Here is a 23,187-nt window from a genome sequence, read left to right on the forward strand (position 1 = left end):
TCTTCCCCTTCACCATCAGATTTCTGAATGGTCCATGAACCCATGAGTCCTTAATTTGCATTATTTATGTTTGTAATGTAGGTCTGCACTGTACTGCTATCATAAAACAACAAGTTTCACATCATCTAAATCAGTCATAATAAATCTGAATCAAATAAATCAAAGGAAATATTTATGTTGTCAAATAAGAGCAGTAATCCCAAAGATTGGGAAAATTTCAGAATTTGATCAAGAAGCATCGAAACTTTGATAAATGTTAAAATACTGGGATAATCTCATGAGGAACCTTAAAAAAGATTCTATAACTTTGTAAAAGAAATAAGATCAATTTGAACCCCTCACAGTCTGAAACCACAAACTATATTAGGGAATAAGAGAATTGCAAATGAAGTAAATAAACACAGCTGTCGTCACAGGTGAGAAAACATGCATTTCAGAAACAGTGAAAAGCAACAGGTCGAGAGAGAAGAGATGAGCGAAACCAGCAAGAGCAAAATAAAAATGGAAATATTTTTTAAAATTAATGCCATGGTAGTGTAGTGGTTCCCGCAGCTCAGCTCAGGGCTTCGGAGGTGAATTCTGACATTGTAAGGAGTGTACATGTCCTCAACTTGTAATGTTTGGGTTTTCTCTGGGTGCTCCAGTTTCCTCCCACTGTTCAAAGGTGTACCAGTTAGTAAGTTAATTGGCCATTGTCAATTGTCCCTTGCTTAGGCTAGGGTTAAATCAGGGGTTGCTGGGTCGAGTAGCTCAAAGTGCCGGAAGGGTATATTCCACGAGACAGACAAATATAATCAATGGGAATGGAAACTGATAAATCTCCAAGACTTGATGATCAGTACCTTAAAGTTTTGGAAGAGGTAGTGATGAAGATGATGGGCAGCTGACATTAAAACTTCTAAATTCTAGAACAGTTTCTGCAGATTGGAAGTCAAAAACATAATCCCACTACTTGAGGATGATGAGAGAGGATAATTAGCTTAAAACCTGTTAATCTCATATCAGTAGTAAGGGCAAAGAAGCGACTAAGTACAAGATAAATAATTATTTTAGTGGTGCTGGCTGGTAATGCAATGATGCTAGCATTTGGACGTTAATTAATCATTACATTTAAATTAAATTAATTAACATCAGGAATTTGCATGGACTTCGCTTCTTCATTGTTATTGTTATCTTTCATTTCAAGAAATATGAAAGATGAAGCTAAACTTTCATATACAATTATTCAATACTTGAAACAGTGAGTAAAAATCAAAGACTGTTCAATGATGAATCTGCTTTTATTAATACTGATAACTGGGTTGTGACCTTTGCACACTTACTACTCCACAAGGCCTTTGAAGATGACAGTGTCAGGTCTAATTGTCTATCATGTTTTAGAACGGCCATAGCTGAAACTCATTCTGAGACACTACTTGGATGCCTTTGAAAACACTTATTAATACTGTAGAAAAACTTCAATATTAGCTCACCATAAAAAAAAAACAAGAGAAATAACATTTAATGAAGCCTTTCTTAAGTAAAAATAACTCACTAAAAAGCAATCTATTTAAACATTTCAGGAAGACCTGTTAAAAGCCCTCTAAATTTACATTTTTGGAACAGGTGTGAGGGATTATAATCCAGTTTCAATGAATCTGTAATTATGTTTTGATTTTCAAAACAGTGCCCTGTTATATTTCTGATTTCATAATCTTAGCCCTACTTCTTAGTCCAAATGATGTGGAGAACCACACAGTGTAATTTGTCCCATTCTTTTCATGCTTACCCAACAGTGGAGCATTCATTATTTGCCCTAATGATTTCAGGCATAGAGCATGAAGATGATAATAACATCAGACTTTGGCACTGTGCCCAATAAAAGGTATCATAAAAGGACAAGAGGCTTAGGTATTTACAGCACAGTGATGCATATACATTACAGCCATTAAGTGGACGATTATCACATTGCTCATTTTATATTCCAGAACTAAAGAGGCAAACCCAATAGCACCAGCAAAGGTTCATAAGAGTAGTTGGGGAAAATGATCTACCTAGTGTTGCCATTTCTCTGCAATTCTATGTAGCAGGTCTTGGTGTATCATAGTAACAAAACAAACCTTGTTTGTATACTTCGTTAGATCGGCAGCAACATCAGCGGATGGAGTCGCTATGGGTAAATCTGTGCTGTAGACTGAACTGGAAGCTGTGTTCACTACTCCTGAGCTGCTGCCTATCGCAGATGTAGAGGATGTGCTTGTAACCAAAGTAATGGAAGACGTTGAAGTTGCCAGGATTGCCTCTTTCTGCTGCACAGCTGCAATTGGAAATGAAATTAACGATTAAGATACCAGAGTAGGTCACTGTCAACAAAGTTATCTCCTGAATCAGCGTGGATAACTTCACTTACCTCAACTCTGAACAGTTTCCACAACTTATGGACTAACTTTCAAGAACTCTACAACATATGTTCTTGGTATTATTCATTCACTTTATTTCTTATTTATTTTTTAATTTGTACTGTTTGGCTTCTGCATATTGGCTATCTGTTAGTCTTTGTGCATATTTTTTAAATTGATTCTATTGTATCTCTTTATTCTACTGTGAATACCAGAAAGAAAAGGAATCTCAAGGTAGTATAAGGTGACATATAAGTACTTTGACAATAAATTTACATTGAACTTAAAATTATAGTTTTCTTACTTGGCCATCTTTTAAGAATCTTCTAAATTCTGCAACGCTAATCAAATTCTGTACGAAATTTTTGAAACTACTGTAATGTTGTTCTTTCACGCTGTTCACAATGCCAAAGAAAAGCGGGTTGTTCATCCTGCGATGAAAGGAAAATGGCAGATCCTAGTATGCAACCTGGCTCCATTATTCTTAAAGGGACTGTCTTTACTGAGAAGCTCCACAGTTTTCAAGGTAATTCAATGAACTCCTAGCACTCGTCTTATTGTTTATTTAGACCAGAGGCTCCTAGTCTGGGGTCCATAGAACCCTCGGGATAATGGTAAAGCTCTGTGGCATATAAAAGTTGGGAAACCCTGATTTAGGCAACAAGAGCAGAATTAGGCCATTTGATCAATTGAGCCTGCTCTGCAATTCCATATTGGCTGATTTATCATCCCTCTCAACCCCATTCTTCTGCCTCCTCCCTGCAACATTAGACACCCTTAGTAATCAAGAGCTTATCAACCTCTGCTTTAAGTATACCAATGCTTTAAATATGGCAAAGAAGTCCAGATTCACCACCCTCTGGCTATGGAAATTCCTCTATCTATTTTTTAAAAGGATGTTCTTCTATTCTGAGGCTATGCTCACTGGTCCTAGACACACCCACCCCACTATAGAAAACATCCTCTCTGTCTAACCCTTTCAAAATTCAATAGGTTGCAATCAGAACCACCTCCCATCCTGCCCCTCATTCTTCTAAGTTGCAGACAGTATAGGCTCTGAGCCTTCAAACACTCCATGACAATGTTCTATAGGATTACGCAAAAATCTACTTACTACTGATTATACAAAAGAAAGTTAACTCTACTATAGTAGATAAGTAGAAACAATCAATTTAATCTGTGTTGGCATCTGCCAGAGTTAGAGCTCGAATGAAAATATTTCTACCTTTCACAGCCAACCTGGTCTGGTACCGTGTCCCTGTGTTCTGAGACTGCGGCTGAGACGCTGGCACTTGCTGCTGCTGCTGCTGCTGTCTTTGGACCTTCTGCATGTGCCACTTTTGTGAGGAGGTCTGAAACTTGGTCGAGGGATTCCACACGACTGCTCGTTGAACAGCAGGTATTGTTTCTTTTGGCAGAAGAGGCCGCTGCTTTTTAACTGGGCTGTTGGTAACAGTGACAGCTGGGACGGTGGCTGTGGACACCACACTGGCAGCCGTCGTTGTGCTGGTTGAAGGTGCCTGGCTCGGGAGACTGGGAACCGAAGAAGCAACTTCACCCTTTGGTTGACTGGAGACAGTTACAGTGGGTGATGCTTTACCTATACACATAATTAGCAATATTAGCTTACCCTTATAATGGAAAGGATAATGTGCAGTTCACAATTGTGTTTTATTGTAAAAGGCTGGTGGGAAGGGCACTTTTATGACTACGCCTCCTCACCTCCTCCCACATGTATAATGAAAAATATTTACTCCTTAAAAATTTACTCTTCACATCATAGTTTTCAAGCTAACCTTTCACTCAAATATTGCCAATCAAGACGTAAAAGCATACTTTATGCTCCTGTATCATGCAGCAAGCTAACACTGAGGAAAACGTGGCTCCAGTTAATCCTGTTGTAAAAATTAACATTCAAGATCAGAAGAAGCCAAATGAGCTTTTATTTAGAAAAGTAAATCTTATTCACCAAAAGGAGGAAATACTTTGAAGAAAGTACTTCCTAAGACATTTTTTCCTGTTTAAGTATCTTATTCCTTTATTCCAACACATTAAATAGCTGAACTGAAACTTACACCAAACCAATAAATTTCTGATTCAACGAGTCTAAAATTTCTACTTTTCAATGAATCGAAGTATGCATGTATCATACACATAAATGCTGGAGGAACTCAGCAGGCCAGACAGCATCTATAGAAAAGTGTAAACAGTCGATGTTTCAGGTTGAGACCCTTCATCGGGCCTGTTGAGTTCCTCCAGCATTTTTGTGTGTGTTACTTTGGATTTCCAGCATCTGCACATTTTTTCATATCTGTTACACATTATCATTCATAATTTGGCAATTCATGCTTTAGAAATAAATAACAAATCCTCATCACATTCTACAGGGGTTGTATTGAGAGCATCCTGAGCAGCTGCATCACTGCCTGGTTCGGAAATTGCACCATCTCAGATTGCAGATAGTGAAGTCAGCTGAGAAGATCATCGGGGTCTCTCTTCCCGCCATTACGGACATTTACATTACACGCTGCATCCACAAAGCAAATAGCATTATGAAGGACCCCATGCACCCCTCATACAATCTCTTCTCCCTCCTGCCATCTGGGAAAAGGCTCCGAAGCATACGGGCTCTCATGACCAGACTGTATAACAGTTTCTTCCCCCAAGCTATCAGACTCCTCAATACCCGAAGCCTGGACTGACACCTTGCCCTATTGTCCTGTTTATTATTTATTGTAATGCTTGCACTGTTTTTGTGCACTTTATGCAGTCCTGGGTAGGTCTGTAGTCTAGTGTAGCTTTCTCGGTGTTGTTTTTTACATAGTTCAGTCTAGTTTTTGTACTGCGTCATGTAACGCCATGGTCCTGAAAAACGTTGTCTCATTTTTACTATGTACTGTACCAGAAGTAATGGTTGAAATGACAATAAAAGTAACTTGACTCGACTTGAAATGAACTCCACATCCCAATGCCCTTTTAGTTTGTTTAACATTAGATCATTCAGTTTGCTGTTCTTTTTATACACTCAGCGCACACTTTAGAACAGGGGTGTCAAACTCATTTTAGGTCACAGGCCGGATTGAGCAAAATGCAGCTTCATGCGGGCCAGATCAGTCGGACGCGTGCGAACGCAGCTTTCGTTGCCTCCGTTTTTTCAGCCTGCTCTCATGTGTCTCAGTCTCTGCTATAACTACAAAGTGTTTCACTTTACAAATTCCGTTTCTTATGAAGAAGACTGCCGAATAAACACTAAAAACCCTGAAAACCTGGTACCTGAATAAACTCAGCATTAGCCATATCATACGCCATAGGCGCTTCGATTACTGAGGCCAGCTTTAATAGTAATTAGATAATTTCACCACGGGCCGGATTTGGCCCGTGGGCCTTGAGTTTGACATATATGCTTTAGAAGGTACCTCCTGTAGCTAATAAAGTCACTGAGTGTATGTTTGTGGTTTTCTGCTACCATAACACATCCACTTTGAGGTTCAAAGATGCTCATCAGCACATCACTGTTGTACCTCGTGGTTATTTGAGATACTGTCACCTACCTGTCAGTTTGAACTAGTCTGGCCCTTCTCCTCTGACCACTCTTGTTAACAAGGTGTTTTCACCCACAGAAATGCTGCTCACTGGATGTTTCTTTAAAAGTTGTTTTCTGCAGCATTCTCTATAAACTTTAGAGACTGCTGTGTGTGAAAATCGTAGATGATCAGCAGTTTGAGATACTCAAACCACCCCATACGGCACCAACATTCATTTCACGATTAAAGTCACTTTTCTTGTTGTTATGCCCTCGGCCCCTCCTTTGTGAGAATCGCAAGAGCCCTAGTCGAGGGGGGGTCAACTGACCCAAGAGAGAAAGAGATGTGCTGAATAGACACAGGAAAATGGGAGAGAGAGAGAGAGAGAGACGTGCGGAAGACCACGTTCTCCCGAGAAGCAGAATAAAGGCGACATTGACTATTGTCTCATGGAGACCACGTGAAAAGCCCTCGGGCAAAGTGGGCTGGTTGAGAGAGAGATCGCATTACCTGCAACCTGATTGACACCTGCGATCCCGTGAAGAAGTATAAAGGAGGGTCTGAGGGGGGGAACCCTCAGACGCACCAAGGAGACACCAAGGAAGCACGATACCGATTCCCGTGGGAGCGGGAAGCCATTTTGAAGGAAGCCACGTGCGTTAGATTCCAAATTTTGAATCTGTGGCTAGAACCAACGAAAGACTGCTTTTAACTAACAACGGGGAAGCCTGCTCCCCTGATTCCAAGGATTTGCTCTGCAAAGACAACGGGCAAGTGTTTATCCTTTCTAAATCATCTCTCTCTCTCTACAAAGTGAAAACCCCAGCGGTTCCCAAAAGGGAAAAGCCTGCAAACTTCTGAGTGACTCTTTGTATTTCAATTGGACTCAGTATTACCCCTAGACAACTATAGAGCTTATTTCTGATTGATTATTAGTACACCGGTGTTTTAGATTGAGTTTTGACGATGTATATGATCTGAATGTTTTGTATTAACCATACGCTTGTGCCCCTTTTTGAATAAAACGTTTGAAAATAGTAGCATCCGACTCAGCTGATCCCGCTATCTTTGCTGGTAAGTTACCTGGTTACGGGGTTACGTAACATTGTCCATTCTGATGTTCGGTCTGAACAACAACTGAACTTGTTGACCATGTCTGCATGCTATGCATTGAGTTGCTGCCACAATTTGCATTAACACATAAAGTAACAACTACAGTATTTCTAAATCCTATCATGTAAAGTCATAGAATCATAGAAAAGTATAACACAGTAAAAGGCCTTTTGGCCCACCTAGTCTGTGCCAAACCATTTAAACTGCTCAGCACCAGACGACAGCCTTCCATACCCCTCCCATCCATGCACCTATCCAAACTTCTCTTCAATATTGAAATTGAAATCACATTCACCTCTTATGCTGGCAGCTCATGCCACTCTCACCACCCTCTGAGTGAAGTTGTTTCCCCTTAAGCATGTGGAGGTAAACACAACCATTGCTGAAGACCACCCAAATTCAACAGTGAGAAAAGGTATAATATCACCAAGGAAAGCACAGGTTTAAATATACATACTTTCTGCATTTGGAGTTGGTGACTCCTTCAGGGTTGGCGTTGGCTCCTTTCTGCTCTTCTCTCCCTTCTTGCCTTCACGCACAGCTTCCTTGCTTTCATCTCCCAGATCTATGACCAGTTCATTGTCAGAATCAGAATCAGAGTCCAGCCCCAAACGCACTGTTGGAGAATCAGTCTCATCTTTATTTCCTAGTTTCTCCTTTGCTCCTTGATGGAGATTTTTAATCTTCTCAACATGTTCTTTGTCTGAATCACCATTTGCCTTTTCCTTCCCCAAAGCCTCATTTTTGGACACAACAGAACTTGGACTGGTCTCCTGTTTCACCTCGCTATGAACTGCCAAATGTTTAGGTTTCTTTTTGACAAAAGGTGAATCCTTTTCACTCCTGATGCCTTCCTTCTCCTCTCTCTCTTCTTGCCCATTATTTAGTTTGGGTCCTTCATCACTGGCATATTCACTGTCAGAGGTATCTGATTTTTCTGAGTCTTCAGAGTCACTGTGCTCAGCTCCTGCATCGACATCTTCAGAAATTTCATTTATCCCTTGGGATAAGAACACATGGAATTTTCAAACTGAACCAAACAACACCCAGAGAATCATTAATGACACCTCAGCTATAATTATTTGCTTCAAAATTGATGATAAAGATACAAAACTTGATAAACAGTACATCATGAGTAAAGCCTTCCAACCACCAAGCACATCTACACAAAACATTGCCATCAAAAAGCAGCACCCATCAAAGACATTCATCACCTAGGCCATGCTCTTTTCTTGTTGTTGCCATCAGGTAGAAGTTACAAGTACCTCAGGACTTGCACAGCCAAGTTCCAAGAACAGTACCCCACAACCATCAGGCTCTTGAACAAAAGGGGATAATTACATTCCTGGACTTCTCTAGTGCCTTTAACACCATCCAGCCCAAGATCTTAAGGCACAAACTAACGGAGATGGGAGTAGACTCTCACATGGTGGATTGGATAGTGGACTACTTGACAGATAGACCTCAGTATGTGCGGTTGGGAGACTGTAGGTCTGACACGGTGGTCAGCAGCACAGGAGCGCCGCAGGGGACCGTGCTCTCTCCGGTCCTATTCACCCTGTACACATCAGACTTCCAATATAACTCGGAGTCCTGACATGTGCAGAAGTTCGCTGATGACACGGCCATAGTGGGGTGTATCAGGAATGGACAGGAGGAAGAGTATAGGAAACTGATACAGGACTTTGTGATAGGGTGCAACTCAAACTACCTGCGTCTCAATATCACCAAGACCAAGGAGATGGTGGTGGACTTTAGGAGATCTAGGCCTCATATGGAGCCAGTGATCATTAATGGAGAATGTGTGGAGCGGGTTAAGACCTACAAGTATCTGGGAGTACAGTTAGACGAGAAGCTAGACTGGACTGCCAACACAGATGCCTTGTGCAGGAAGGCACAGAGTCGACTGTACTTCCTTAGAAGGTTGGTGTCATTCAATGTTTGTAGTGAGATGCTGAAGATGTTCTATAGGTCAGTTGTGGAGAGCGCCCTCTTCTTTGTGGTGGCGTGCTGGGGAGGCAGCATTAAGAAGAGGGATGCCTCACGTCTTAATAAGCTGGTAAGGAAGGCGGGCTCTGTCGTGGGCAAAGTACTGGAGAGTATAACATCGGTAGCAGAGCGAAGGGCGCTGAGTAGGCTACGGTCAAATATGGAAAACCCTGAACATCCTCTACATAGCACCATCCAGAGACAGAGAAGCAGTTTCAGCGACAGGTTGCTATCGATGCAATGCTCCTCAGACAGGATGAAGAGATCAATACTCCCCAATGCCATTCGGCTTTACAATTCAACCGCCAGGAGTAAGATATGTTAAAGTGCCGGGGTTAGGACTCAATGTATTTAAGTAAACTACTTAAGAACTTTTTAAAAGCTATTATTAATGCTTTTTGAGAGGGTGATTTTAGATGCATATCATATTTTTACTGAGTTAAGTATTGTATGTAATTAGTTTTGCTACAATAAGTGTATGGGACATTGGAAAAAAATGTTGAATTTCCCCATGAGGATGAATAAAGTATCTATCTATCTATCTCATTCTATTTCTGTTCGCACAACCGAGGGCCTCACTTAAAGGAGTATTTATATTATTTCGTACTCTGCATTTATTTTATTTACTTATATTTGCATTTGCACAGTTTGTTGTTCATTGATCCTGTTTAACAGTTACTGTTCTGTAGATTTACCGAGTATGCCTGTATGGGGGAAAAAATCTCAGGGTCATATGTGGTGACATGCATTTACTCTGAATTTAGAAAACTAAACAATATTCTAACACAGGAGTCCACTATCTTCATTACTGGTAGCATTTTCCTTTAACCAATGTAATGATATGATGTCCAATTTGTCAATACAAGCGAATGGTGCAGGAATCAATATTGACAGATGATGCTTTAAACACAAAAATCATAGCAATTTAATCAAATTATCTTTTTTTTCTTTATTAGTAGGCTTTTTAAATCAGTACTCCCTCTTCAAAGACATCATATACAACAAATGTATATCTCAACGAGGGTCATTGGATATTACCAAAATGCATACATTCAACTGATTCTTTAGGAAAGGTTAGTACAGCCCTTCCTCAAATCAAATAACAGTGCCTAGGGAAATTTGGACATTTTACTTTCTGAGATATAAGGCTTTATAACCTTGTCCTGTATTCCAAATGTAAAGTATTATCATTGTGACATAGAGTGTTGAATGCAAAGCACAAAGACTTACAAGACTGTTATATTCAACCTGTGCCGATGACTATTCAGCATTATTAAACAAATAATCTTCATGATAGTCACAATACAAGTACAGTAGATGAAAGTTAAAAAGAAAATTAAACTGAATCAAACATTTCAATAGCACATTTTAGACTTTAGCAGCTCCAGGCAAAGTGCTGGATTCCCAACTAAATCCAAATACAAACCTCTACCTCAGAGCTTCTCTTCAATGCACAAGCTTCATTAGTTCCTATCCAGCATGTTGACTGTTCATTAATGTGCTTCTCTTGAACTTCACAGTAGGTGTAGGGAAACACATTTGTCTCTCCAAACATATCATGTCCCAGATGATCAAACAGATTTTAAAAAATGGCAAAATGCCAATTCTCCTAACATCATAAATAATAACAAAGTTTGGAAAGAAAAATCTTCCAAAGTAATTACACTAACATTCCAAAGAAAAAATAAATAAGTCTTTCTTGAAGACTTAATTTTTAAAAACATATCCTCACCTAACTGTGCTTTACAACTTTCTATGGTCTTGTCAAGATTAAGCAGGAAGCTGCTCCGAACTCGTTGTTTTTTAGGTGAAGTGAGGAGCACAGGAGCTGACTGTACCACAGATTCACTCAGCTCTTTTAGATCCATCTCTGCTTTACTGCGATCTATTAAGTGAGAAAAGCAGAAATCAATTACATGAGATCAGCCTGATGCAAGCCTCTGCTGGACACAATCTGAAAAGACAGAGATAACCCAGAACCAATTTGAACATGGGCTCATTCTGGAGTGCTGTGTTAAAAGAGATGAAAAGGCAACAATTGACACCATGTCCCTTTGAAGTAGTAAATTGATCAGAATATCAAGTTATTATTCTTTTAGGTCCAATACAGAGATGCTGTTGAAGAATAAAAAAGCAAAAAAAAACAATTTTTCAATCACGCTAAATGTTTGATACAGAAGACTTCAGGAAAAGCTCCCAACTCAATCATGTAATCTCCAATATACAATGAAAGATAAATAATCGGGACAGTGTGCTACTGGGAACTACTTTGTTCACTCATAAAAACAGAATTGTTTTTTAAGATAAAGCATTATACTTTTATTCCTTTTTATCAATATCCCTCTCAAAGAATTTAATTCATCGCTCTAAAGTCTCTTCCCCTGGAAAATCCTAAACAAGCAGCTACACACCAGCATACAATCCCAATGCATGCACATACTCTGCTCTCACCAAACCTCTTCATCTCACTGTAGGTTGATGAAAGATCCCACAAAGTCAATGGAAAAACATTTTGTGGTCACAACTAACCAAGGTTTAGGTTAAGGATGCTGCCCGTAGGAGGGGTTTTCAAAGTCCTTTCTGATTTAGCAGCAATGGGAGTGGAGGACTGAGGAGAGAAGGGTTTTGGGCTGCCCGACACACTGCCAGCTTGACTTGTCTTCACAGATCCAGGAGAAGCTGAAAGAGGAAACAAACTGGATCAATGTGGAGCTGTCAGAGAGTTTCAGGTTTTGAACACTGTAACCTGCATCACAACTGAGCAGGAAGTCGAGAAGGGGAGAAAGGTTTGTCATCCAAGACTCCGCACCAACCAAGACAACGAGCGGAATTTTCCATCTCACATACACAATGGTGCATTCAGATCCTTGATTAAGATGCAATTAATTTTAAGGCAACTGACAACCCAGCACACCAAAATGGCTGTCCTCACTACTTGGAAGTCAATCTTTATATACTGATATCACCTGCTTATTATCTCCAAAATGTAGTACTTTCAATGTAAAGTACTATTCAAAACTTGGAGAACATTTTTTTACTTTTTTTTTCAAATTTGGTTTGGCTGTATAAATTCTCAGGAGTCTAATGACCCATGTTATGTACCCCTAGGGTTCATTTTTTCTGTGGACTGTCATTTTAAAATGCCGGGAGAATGAGACTGACTTTTGGACACTTGGATTTCTACTGATTACAAAGTTGCTTGGTTACTATGGTGAGAGAGATGGAGTTATTTGATGGACAATCGATGTTATGGTTTCTCTGCAGCTTGTTTTGAATATACACGGACACACAAACGCATAAAGGCTGGTGGCGGAAATTGCCACTGAACTTTTAAGTACCCACAAAGGTTGGGGCTGAGGATCGATTACAAGGAAATGATCCGTGACTATTGGTGTGTGTAAAGGGCGACCCTGTGGAATCTACCGGTGTGTCTAACCCTTGCCTGGGTTGGTAGATTATCACTTCAAGATGGCGCTCTTAAGTTGGTCATGTTTGGCTGACTTGGAAGATTTGGAGGACATCGAGGAGGTTCAATGACACCTGTTTATTCAGATTACAAGTATCTCTCTCTCTCACTTCAATCCCACGCATCTGAACTGAATTTTTCTTACATACTGTCGTTAAGACTGTATTTCTTGCCACCTGATCTTGAATAAGTTTAGGAACTTTATTTACACCTATATATGCATAACACAGTTAACTCTTGATTTACCAGGTTTAAGTTACTATATTACGTAGTTACTAATAAAATAGTGTTTTGTTAACAGCAAAACCAGACTCCAGGTGTGTTTTATTGCTGTTGATACCTTTACAGGGTTGCATGTACATAACACCCAGCATGAGTCATTTCAGCCTCCCAATGAAATTAAGTGAATGCAGTCAGTCACCCATTCTCAGCTCATCTGAGGACTAGCACCATTATGATTCAGAACTCCCTCCGTATTGTGATATCTTGAAAACAGAACTGAGTATCCTCAGTGCAGGACAACCTAAAAATCAAAAAGAATCTAAATATCTTCAGACAACTTACTGGGAATGATATGGTATCCAAAGAAAGGGAATTATATTGAAAGAAACTCAATAAATACGAATCTTGAAAGATTCACAGTTTAACCTCTCCAATAGATTCCTTTCACATATCTTCACGAAAAAATGTTGCTGTCTTACTGCTTTTGCCTCCTGCTCCATCACATGCTGCCCCACCATTTCTTTTGAAAACAGTTGATAAAATTAGGGAATATCATACCTGTGCTCCGGTCAATGAAGTCCATGGACTCCTCACTTGCACTAAAGTGACTGGAAGTTGCTTTCATGTTCTTCTCTGTAGGCTCAGTCTCTAGGTCAGAACCGGTGTGCACTGAAGAGTTGGTGCTCATTGGCGAGCGGGGCGTGTCCGTGAGTGAAATTCTCTGACTTGGACCACCAATTAATATGGGCTTGCTGAGAACTATTTTTGGTGATGCTGTCATATCAAAGTTTAGTTTGATTTTCTCATATTTATCAGGCTTAGCAGTTCCTGCTGCTGGATTCTGGGGATCTTTCAGCATCTGGAATTGGCTGTTGGGAGTGTATGGTGAGCGAAAAGGTGCATAATTGAATGTTCCAAATTTTTTACGAATGTTCTCCACATATACTTCCATTTCTTGCATTGCACTGTTGAAGATGCTTTTAGTCTTTTTTACAGAAAAGGGAATTTCTCGCGACATGAGGTAGCAGTTATTTATTGGAACCCAAGCTCTGTGTATAGAAGAAATGTATTCAATTAATAAATTAGATTAACTAGCTAATATTTTTTCTCATCATCTTAGACATCAAAATGATTTTAAAAAAACATTTTATTTATGAAAGCACACAAACCTTTTCCCAGTTGAGGAGCAGAACATGCTTTGATTTAAAGAGCAGAATGCACAGAAAAAAATTAATATAGTTTATCAGTTTCTCTTCCTCACTCAAAGCTTTTCTCAATAATCATGCTTGTAGGCCACTGCAATGCATCCCAGTATGGCAGTGGTGGTTAGTCCAACCCTACGTCCCCATTGTGGGAGGTGGAAGCAGGTAAGGCCAGCCAACAGGGCTCTGGTGAAGCTGTTTAAGCCGATACTCTGTACAATGGATACAATAAATTACAGAAACAGTGATGGACTCCAACCATGCCATTGACTTTGGATGATGGATGGAGACAGGATATCATCAATGGCCTTTGCTCCATTGGGAGCTAAATGCCCAAGAAGAATTGTGAGGAGTTATTAAGATGATTGGATAAACTAGAAACAATGCAAAGATGCTTGATAGCAACCATTACCCTCCTGTTATGTTATAATGGTGCCATGATTCCAAATATTTAAGGTTTATTTTCTTTGGAATGAAAAAGGATGAGAGGCAACTTGATAGAGGAAAATAAGATTACAAGAGTCATGGATAGAGAGGACATCCAGCAACTTTTCAATAGCTAATAACAGAGGACTTTTTTTAAAAACGGTGAGTAAAGTATAAGGGAGAAGTCAGAGGACTCGTTTACACAGTGGTAAGTGCCTGGAATGCACTTCTGGGGACTTCACATAATGCAGGACAAAGCTACACACATAACTAGTGTCCCATAATCACCTGAATGATTCCTTCTCTCAACCAGCAAGTGCACAGTGGCTGCAGTTTGTACCTTCCACACAATGCACTGTGGTTAGTTGCCCAGGATCCTCAAAACCCCTCAACCTCTATAAGCAATCACCACCACTTGCATTTTCCCCTTCAGGTCACAGCACCCTAATCTCAAAATATATTGCTGACCCTTCACCAGTGCTGGTTCCAAATCTGGAACTTCCTAACCAACACTACTATGGATAGATGCTTGAAGAAAATCAATCCTTAATTTAGATGTTCATGACAGACCGTATTATATCCTTAACAATTAAAAATGGATTGGTATCCTGATCATTCTGTTCTCAAGATACAAATTCATGCTATTGTTCCGAGCTCATTACTGAAGGAGACAACTTCTGTACATTTCTACTAGATCATGCAGTACAAGTTAATGAAAAGCACAAAGGATGCCATGGACCTCTGGTAATGTTTATAATAGTGCAATTAAAACTGCAAAATTATTTTCTCTATGGACTATACATTTAAAAATATTTAACAGCCACTTTAATATTTTCACATCAAATCTCTCTGTTCAACTGCCTGATTTAATTATCTTTGCAATGCAGACTGATTCAAGAGAATATTAGAAACAATCTTCCATACATTACAAAGTAATTCACCTGTCATGCTGGCCAAAGAAACGTGCATCGACCTGCCCGTCCTTGTCTCGCAGTGCTTTTGCCGGCCAAAATGGAAAGCCTTTAAGCTTTGCCCAGACAAGTGGATGGGGATTACTCTGCAAATAAAATACAAATATGATTGGGTGGGAAGGCAGGTAAATCTATAATTTTATAAGAACTCTTTCAAGATTGCTGCAATGCTAAATGCAAAAATAAAGTAGAACCTAAAGACTTGACTGTGGAGGCCCAAGTCTCCACGTATATTTAAGGCAGAGGTTGACAGATTCTTGATTAGTCTGGGCACGAAGGGATACGGGCAGAAGGCAGGAGATTGGGACTGAGAGGAAATTGGATCAGCCAAAATGAAACAGTGACGCAGACTTGATGGGCCAAATGACCCAACTCTGTTTTTACATCTTGTGGTCTTATAAAGAGCTACACATGTTCAGAGGAACTTCTTTAGCCAGAGGGTGCTGATTCTGTGGAATTCACTGCCACAGACAGCTATGGAGACCAAGTCATTGGGTTATATTTAAAGCAAAGGTTGATAGGCTATTGATGTGTAAGTGTGTCAATTATGGAGAGAAGACAAGTCGATGAGAGATAATTCTGCCCCTATGTCCTATGATCTAATACAAACAATTCCAAACAAAAAGAGTGGAACCCACATCTAATAAATAACAGTATAAACAGAATTCTTCAGTGGAGTACACTGCAGACAACAGACACAGTAACTATTTGAAGGTTCTACACAACCAGAACACTTGGCAGTTATTTATAGCATCCTAATACCTGGTAACATTTTGCGAGCTTTACCCCCCAGAATTAGGAGCTGTAGTTAGCAATCTAAATTACTACACTGAAACAACCAGATCATCCTTCAAAGCCTCCCTGTGGAGACTAGAAATTAAGAGAAATCAGCTTAATTTTGTCTCAAAAGTATTACTCATTATAAATCATTCATAAAACTTAGCACAGTACTTGTTTTCAACAAGTTATTTGGGGAGATTAGGAATCTATTTCAAAAATTTAACAGGTGTGGCTGGAAGACATACAACTTCAGGGTGAGGAGCCATGGATAAGCCGGTTCCTCACGGACGTCTCCAAATGAAGCACAGTGGAAGACTGAAACATCTAGTGTGCACTGCTGATGGAAGGCCCCTGCACTCGAGCAATTTCTCTCTCTCTCCCTTGATGATGAGAGAGTTGGTGGGCTTGCAGAAGCAATACTGAAGATCGTAATATCGAAACCACTGCTGGTCTCCCCTCTCATTAAACAGGAGCAATATCTCTCTCACCCTTGTTAGTGACAGAAAGCCGGACTGAGATGTCAGTGTTCGGATGGACAGTAATTTTTGATGGACTCTATTCTCTTTGGGGGCTTTGCTATTGTTGCATGGAGGATGGTGGAGGGTTGACGCTTTTGCTACTGCTTGTGAGAGGGTATTTTGGGGTTCTAACATTTTCTGTCATTCACTCATTTTTCCCCCGTTTTGTGGTTGTCTGTGAAGAGTAAGAATTTCAGGTTGTATTCTTTATATATTCTCTGATATTAAATTAAACCATTTGAAGGGAAAAAAACTATAAAGCCTTGTGGTATAGTTTCAAAGGTAAGACAGCAGAGATGCGCCAAAAATATGAGTGTGTTTGGTGAAAAATAACATACGTTAAAAATTATTGATTACCCTTGAAGAGCAGGCCTATTCCACCAGACTGAACAAAGACTAAACTGAGTCAACTTGATGAAAGATTGACAAGATGAATGAAAGAGCATTACTGAAGAAATAAAATATTCTTCATGGACAAATGGAGAATACAACTGGGAAATTCACAATCATTGAACAGGATTAGGAGCTTTACTGCTGACCCACAGCAGAATTTTAGAGGGTAAATTCATAAAAATGATACATGAACTTGGAGCAACATTCTCTTTTATGAATATGCTCAATATCCAATGAAAAAGCATGATGGATGGTTTTAGCAGTATTTTATTGAAATGTTTAAACACACTATCCTTCCCTTTATCAACCACCCACTACACACCAACACTGCATCCGGCACTGATGAAACAATTTTTCACAAAGACAGATTTCTGAGTGAGAGTACAATGACTTGGAATAGCCATGTATGGATTCTGGAAAGAATGACTGAAGGGATTTTCTGTTGCTACTAGTTACACCATAACCCCAATCAAATTTATAAAAGCCCAAGAGATACATGCATAATTAAAGAGACCATTGGCAACAATTTATTATATTCTCAAGGAAAAAAAATATTTTTCTTGAAAGCAACCATTGCAAAATTAAGCAGGCATTGGGTAAGCCTTTCTGATATATTGGAGGATAAACTGCAGCATATCATACAAACCAGTATTATTATTCAGCTGAGCCCTGATGAACTGCATCCTTTGATGCCACAAGGTAAATTTGTTTATCATCCTGGATCAATTAAGGCCAAATGTTCTTTAACAAATTAACAGGTCAATTGGAGGTCAGATTGGTTTTAAATTAGAATCCTTAAGTCAATTAGAAAGCATTTTATGCTGCTGGCAAATTTTTCCACCAGGTTCTGGATTTGATTGTCTTGCTTCTTTCATTGCTAATTGAGTGTAAACACACTGATCTGATGACCGAGATAAAGTTCAACATTTAAAAATCCAAGAGGTGGCTAACACTAAAGGCAATAATAAAGATTCAAATTAACCAAAAACAAAGTTGAGCTAAAGTCCAAGTATTTGTATTTAGTACACAAGTAGTTATTTGATCCAATGAACATTTTGATGTTTACAGTTTACAGAACACCTGAACTTACGCATGGCTCACAAAACCAGTTGTCTCTCTTTTGACATGCAGCCAAATAGCATTCTGGACAAACTTCAATTTCATTCATCTAAGAGGAGAAAAATATTAGCTTGAAACAACTTTCTTCAGTATAACAAAGCATCAACAAAAAAAAACATCAACAGTGAACATTTGAAAAAAGTGAATAAAAGTATCTGAAGAAGAAAGGAGAAAAGACAGATTCTTTTGGAAAATTTTATGAGAAAGTTAGAGTTCTTCCTCTTTCAGAATCTGTGATTCAAATGGTTTGTTTAAGATTGTGCAGCTATTTCATGAACATCACAAGCTTGATCCAAAGTAAATGGCCGTCTGTACAGTCCTAATAGATCCAATAAAATCAGTTTAACAATAAAATACAATACTCTTCCTTGCCAATACTTACTTCATGCTCACAGATCTTTATGATCACCTTAGCTGTAGCTGTTAATTTGTGATTGGCTGCAAAACAAAAATCTATTATTTATTTTAAAAACAGAACACAGTACAATATTAACATCTCATTTAATACCATGTAGCTAATAACTGCACTGTTACACATTTCTGATTCACTCTGCACCTGCTTGACAAAGTTGGAATTTTGTCTAAGCCAAAGGAGAAATGATGTAATCAAATCAGGATGAGGAAAGGCTATACTTACATTTCCAATACAATATTTAAAGTGTTGCTGTGTCAAAAATAATGTCTTTCAACTGAAATGGAACCCATTTTGACTCATTCAGATAAATATAAAAGACCCCTACATACATGTTGCAATGGTAGTTAATAACTCATTAGCCAATGTGACATCACTAATCATTGATTAGTTCAGATATTCAAGTCATAATTTAATCCTTAACCCTCTGCTTGGATAACAACAGCACAGAATGATTAATTTAAACACAACAAAGGAAAAAACATTCCCATTCAATCACTACCAGCAACCTCTGCTTTAAATTGCATGAATGCATGCATTCATGAACGTGCTGGCATTGGAGCTGGCCCAGAGCAAGTTCACAAGAATGGTCCAGAGAATGAAAGATTTAACATACGAGAAACTTTTGATAGCTCTGAGCCTGTGCTCATCGGAGTATAAAAGAATGAGTGGGGGGGGGGGGGGGAAGCTCATTGAAACCTATGGAATATTGAAAGGCCTAGATGGAGTGGACTTGAGAGGATGTTTCCTTTAGCGGAGGAGTCCAGGACCAGAGGGCATAGCCTCAGTATAGAAGGATGTCATTTAGAACAGAGATGAGGAAGAATTCCTTTGTCAGAAGGTAGTGAATCTGTAGAATTCCTTTCCATAACAGCTTTGGAGGCCAAGACGTTGAGTATATTTAAAGCAAGTGTTGTTAGGTTCTTGATTAGTAAGAGTATCAGAGGTTATAGGGAGAATGGGGTTGGGAGAGATAATGAACCAGCCATGAGAGAATGTCACAGCAGACTCCACAAGCTGAATGACCTAATTCTGCTCCTATATGTTATGGTCTTATTTTGTCAAGGACAAGATTTGATAGAAAGTTATCAATTTTATCATTCTTCAACTAAATCTCAGTTCTTGCTATTTTCTATTGATGTTGAGGACGTCAATGTGGTGAGGACACAGATGTGGAGAGTATCTGTAAGTATCTGGAGATGCACCTGGAAGACAGACTTAAATGGAGCACCAACACAGAGGCTGTATACAAGGAGGACCAGGTTCACCTCTACTTCCTGAGGAGACTGAGGTCCTTTGGAGTATGCAGGTTTCTCCTTCACATGTTCTATCAATCTGTTGTCATTGGTACCACCTTCTATGCAGTGGGGTACTAGGGCAATGGTATCAACATGGGTGATGCCAACCGGCTCAATAATCTGATTAGAAAGGCAGGTTCTGTTATAGGAGTCAAACTGGATACACTGGAGGCTGTGGTAGAACAAAGGACCCTACAGAAAATCCCGGCAATTCTGCACAATGCTTCTCACCCTCTGCATGCCACCTTGGCTGAACAGAGGAGCACTTTTAGTAATAGACTAAGATGACTCTGCTGCTCCAAAGAGCACCATATGAGGTCATTCTTAGCCTCGGCCATTAGGCTTTATAATGAGTCAACTCATAGCCAGGGCAGTGATGACCCACCTGGACCAGATGGAGTACATCCCAGAGTCCTGAGAGAGGTTGTGGAAAAGATAACAGATGCATTAGTTATGATCTTTCAAGAATCACTTGATTCTGACATGGTCCTGGAGGATGGAAAATTGCAAATTTCACTCCACTCTTTAAGAACAAAGGAAGGCAAAAGAATGGAAACGATAGACCAGTTAGCTTAACCTCAGTGGTTGTGTAAGTGTTGGAGTCCATTATTAAGGATGAGGTTTTGTGGTACCTGGAGACTAATGATAAAATAAGTCAAGGCTAGCATGGTTTCTGACAAATCTGTTAAGAGTTTCTTGAGGAAGTAACAAGCGGGGTGGACAAAGAAGGGGCAGTGGATGTCATTTACTTGGATTTTCAGAAGACATTTGATAGGTGCCACACATGAGACTGCTTAACAAGGTAAATTCTACAGCGTTACAGAAAAAATACTGGCATGGATAGAGACTCGTGGTGTTTCTCAGGGGTCAATATTGGGACCACTAGTTTTACATTGTTTGTGAATGATTTGGATAATGGAATTGATGGCTTTATAGGAACGTTTTCAGATGATACGAAGACAGGTTGAGGGCTAGGTGGTGCTGAGGAAGCAATGCAATTGTAGCAGGACTTAGAAAAATTGGAAGAATAGGCAAAAAAGTGGCAGATGGAATACAGTGTTGGGAAATGTATGATAATGCATTTTGGTAAAAAGAATAATAGTGCAGACTATTATTTAAATAGGGAGAAAATTCAAATATCAGAGGTGCAAAGTGACTTGGGAGTCCTCGTGCAAGACTCCCAGAAGATAAATTCACAGGTTGAGTCTGTGGTAAAGAAGGCAAAGGCAATATTGGCATTTATTTCTAGGGGAATAGAATATAAAAGCAAGGAGATAATGCTGAGGCTTTATAAGACACGTCAGGCCATACTTGCGGTACTGTCAACAGTTTTGGACCCCGTATCTCAGAAAGGATGTATTGTCATTGTAGAGAGTCCAGGAGGTTCTTGAGGAAGATTCCGGGAATGAAGGGATTAACACGTGAGATGTGTTTGGCAGCTTTGGGCCTGTGCTCACTGGAATTTAGAAGAATGCGGGGGAGGATCTCATCGAAACCTACCGAACGTTGAAAGAACTAGATCAGGTGGATGTGTGGAGGATGTTGAGGATGTTTACTAGGGTGGGTGTATTCAGAACTAGAGGGCACAGCCTCAAAATTGAGGGGCAACATTTTAGAACAGAGGTAAGTAGAAATTCTTTTTAGACAGAGAGTAGTAAATCTGTGGACTGCTCTGCAATGGAGGCCGAGTCCATGGGTATACTTAAATCAGAAGTTAATGGTTTCCTGATTAGTCCGGATATCAAAGGATATGGCGAGAAGGCAGGTGTCTGGGGTTGAGTGGAATCTGGGATCAGCCATGATGGAAAGGCTGAGCAGACTCGATGGGCTAAATGGCTTAATTTTGCTCCTATGTTTTATGAACCACCACCTGTTAGACTGTTTGAGGTAACTTATTTTTTAATCTTCTTACTTCTAATATTTTTATATCTTTGCACTTTAATGCTACTGTGAAACAGTAATTTCCCTTAGGATATATCTATCTAAAGCTCATCATTAATCGGCCTGGAGAAAACAACAGTTGGCTTTCTTTTTGAACTGCTGCAACTTGTGTGCCAAAGGTACTCCCAAAAGGTGTGTGGGAAGGAAATTCCAGGATTTTGACTATGTTCCAATGAAGGAATGGTAATATACTCTATATCCAAGCCAGGCTGTAGAAGAATTCCAAGTATTTCCCCAGTCAATCAATTCCCTTGCCCTTCCATGTGGTGAAAGCCAGAGGTTTAAGGCTGTGGCCAAAAGAAACTGCAGTTCATCCAGCAGAGCATATTTACCATATGATGGTGGAAATTGATTTTTTAAGACAATAATTCACAAAGCTTCCATCATTTTGTTGATAATTCACCATAAAATGGGGAAATTTTTGGTAATGTTAGGCCAGTTCCATGATGCCGTGTCTTTTACTTGCACTGGAACAGTTTAGCCAACGGCACAGCAAGTTCAAGGAAATGTCTTCGTAACTATTGCCAGGAGATTGTCAGACCTATATTCTTTGTTGTGTCCAATTCACTCAGCCACTTGCTGATGTCAAAGTCAGCAAGTCAGATTGGCTTATGTCCTGCACCTGTGCCTTTATGAGAAAGCCTACTGTCAAAGCTCAGATAACTAATTTGAAGTATCAAAAGGCACAGAGTCAATTCAGTAGTGAATGAAAGAGAATTATAAGAACAAAACAGATTATTTTTCAGCTCATCTGATACCTTGATGAGAAACAGAACAATTTTTAAACGTGTGAAATTCTGCTTCAATTGAAGCAGAATTACAGTCACAAACATGACATTTTTCGGTATCGCTTCGATCCTACTTCCAAGTATCAGAGGCAAAACAAGCAATAGTCCTTCATTAACTCAGTGGGTAAATGTTCCAAATGTGCAAAAAGCACAAAGGTTCAAAGGCTTAATCTTCAGTAGGCACCAAGGTAGCAGACATCAGAGAGAACAAAAGACCTTTCCTGATGAAGGGTCTCTACCTGAAACATTGGCTCTTTTTTCCTCTCCAAAGATGCTACCTGGCCTGTTGAGTACCTCCAGCGTTTTCTGTGTGTTCTCTGGATTTCCAGCATCTGCAGGGTCTCTTGTGTTCTGTTACTCTATTGATAGTGTCACTATCCATTAGCAATGGACAAAAAGTGAATGGGAGAAATTTGACACAGAAAGTGGTCCCACATTCTGAAACTATTTGGTGCACTTTAGCTAGATGACATTCACAAGTCCTCCACTGTTGGACAGCATGGAATTATATACCATGTGCTGTTGATGCAAACAAGGTTCCAGAAGACTATTCACCATACTCCTTTTGTTAAAAGAAGTAATTGCACCCCATAGACATGCACGACCAAACTCATAATACAACTGGAGGCAGCAGACTCAAGCTGCAG

At 39.6% G+C, this 23,187-nt stretch overlaps 1 protein-coding gene across 14 annotated transcripts in view; it reads right to left on the reverse strand.

The window, feature by feature from the left end:
* zmynd8 (zinc finger, MYND-type containing 8) overlaps window positions 1-23,187 on the reverse strand; it is a 132,832-nt gene that overhangs the window by 23,754 nt on the left and 85,891 nt on the right. For 6 of the 14 annotated variants that reach the window (XM_073061994.1, XM_073061997.1, XM_073062001.1 and 3 more), the window contains 9 exons: window positions 18,484-18,554; window positions 18,073-18,150; window positions 15,262-15,377; window positions 13,251-13,741; window positions 11,534-11,683; window positions 10,737-10,889; window positions 7,473-8,015; window positions 3,604-3,978; window positions 2,100-2,296 (listed from right to left, as the gene is read on the reverse strand). In XM_073061994.1, the coding sequence (XP_072918095.1) occupies window positions 2,100-2,296; window positions 3,604-3,978; window positions 7,473-8,015; window positions 10,737-10,889; window positions 11,534-11,683; window positions 13,251-13,741; window positions 15,262-15,377; window positions 18,073-18,150; window positions 18,484-18,554 (2,174 nt within the window). The remainder of the gene's footprint in view (window positions 1-2,099; window positions 2,297-3,603; window positions 3,979-7,472; window positions 8,016-10,736; window positions 10,890-11,533; window positions 11,684-13,250; window positions 13,742-15,261; window positions 15,378-18,072; window positions 18,151-18,483; window positions 18,555-23,187) is intronic. The other 8 variants (XM_073061995.1, XM_073061998.1, XM_073062003.1 and 5 more) reach the window with 5 other exon arrangements.

The sequence above is a fragment of the Hemitrygon akajei genome, chromosome 11, assembly GCF_048418815.1.
Source record: "Hemitrygon akajei chromosome 11, sHemAka1.3, whole genome shotgun sequence".
NCBI classification, from domain to species: domain Eukaryota; kingdom Metazoa; phylum Chordata; class Chondrichthyes; order Myliobatiformes; family Dasyatidae; genus Hemitrygon; species Hemitrygon akajei.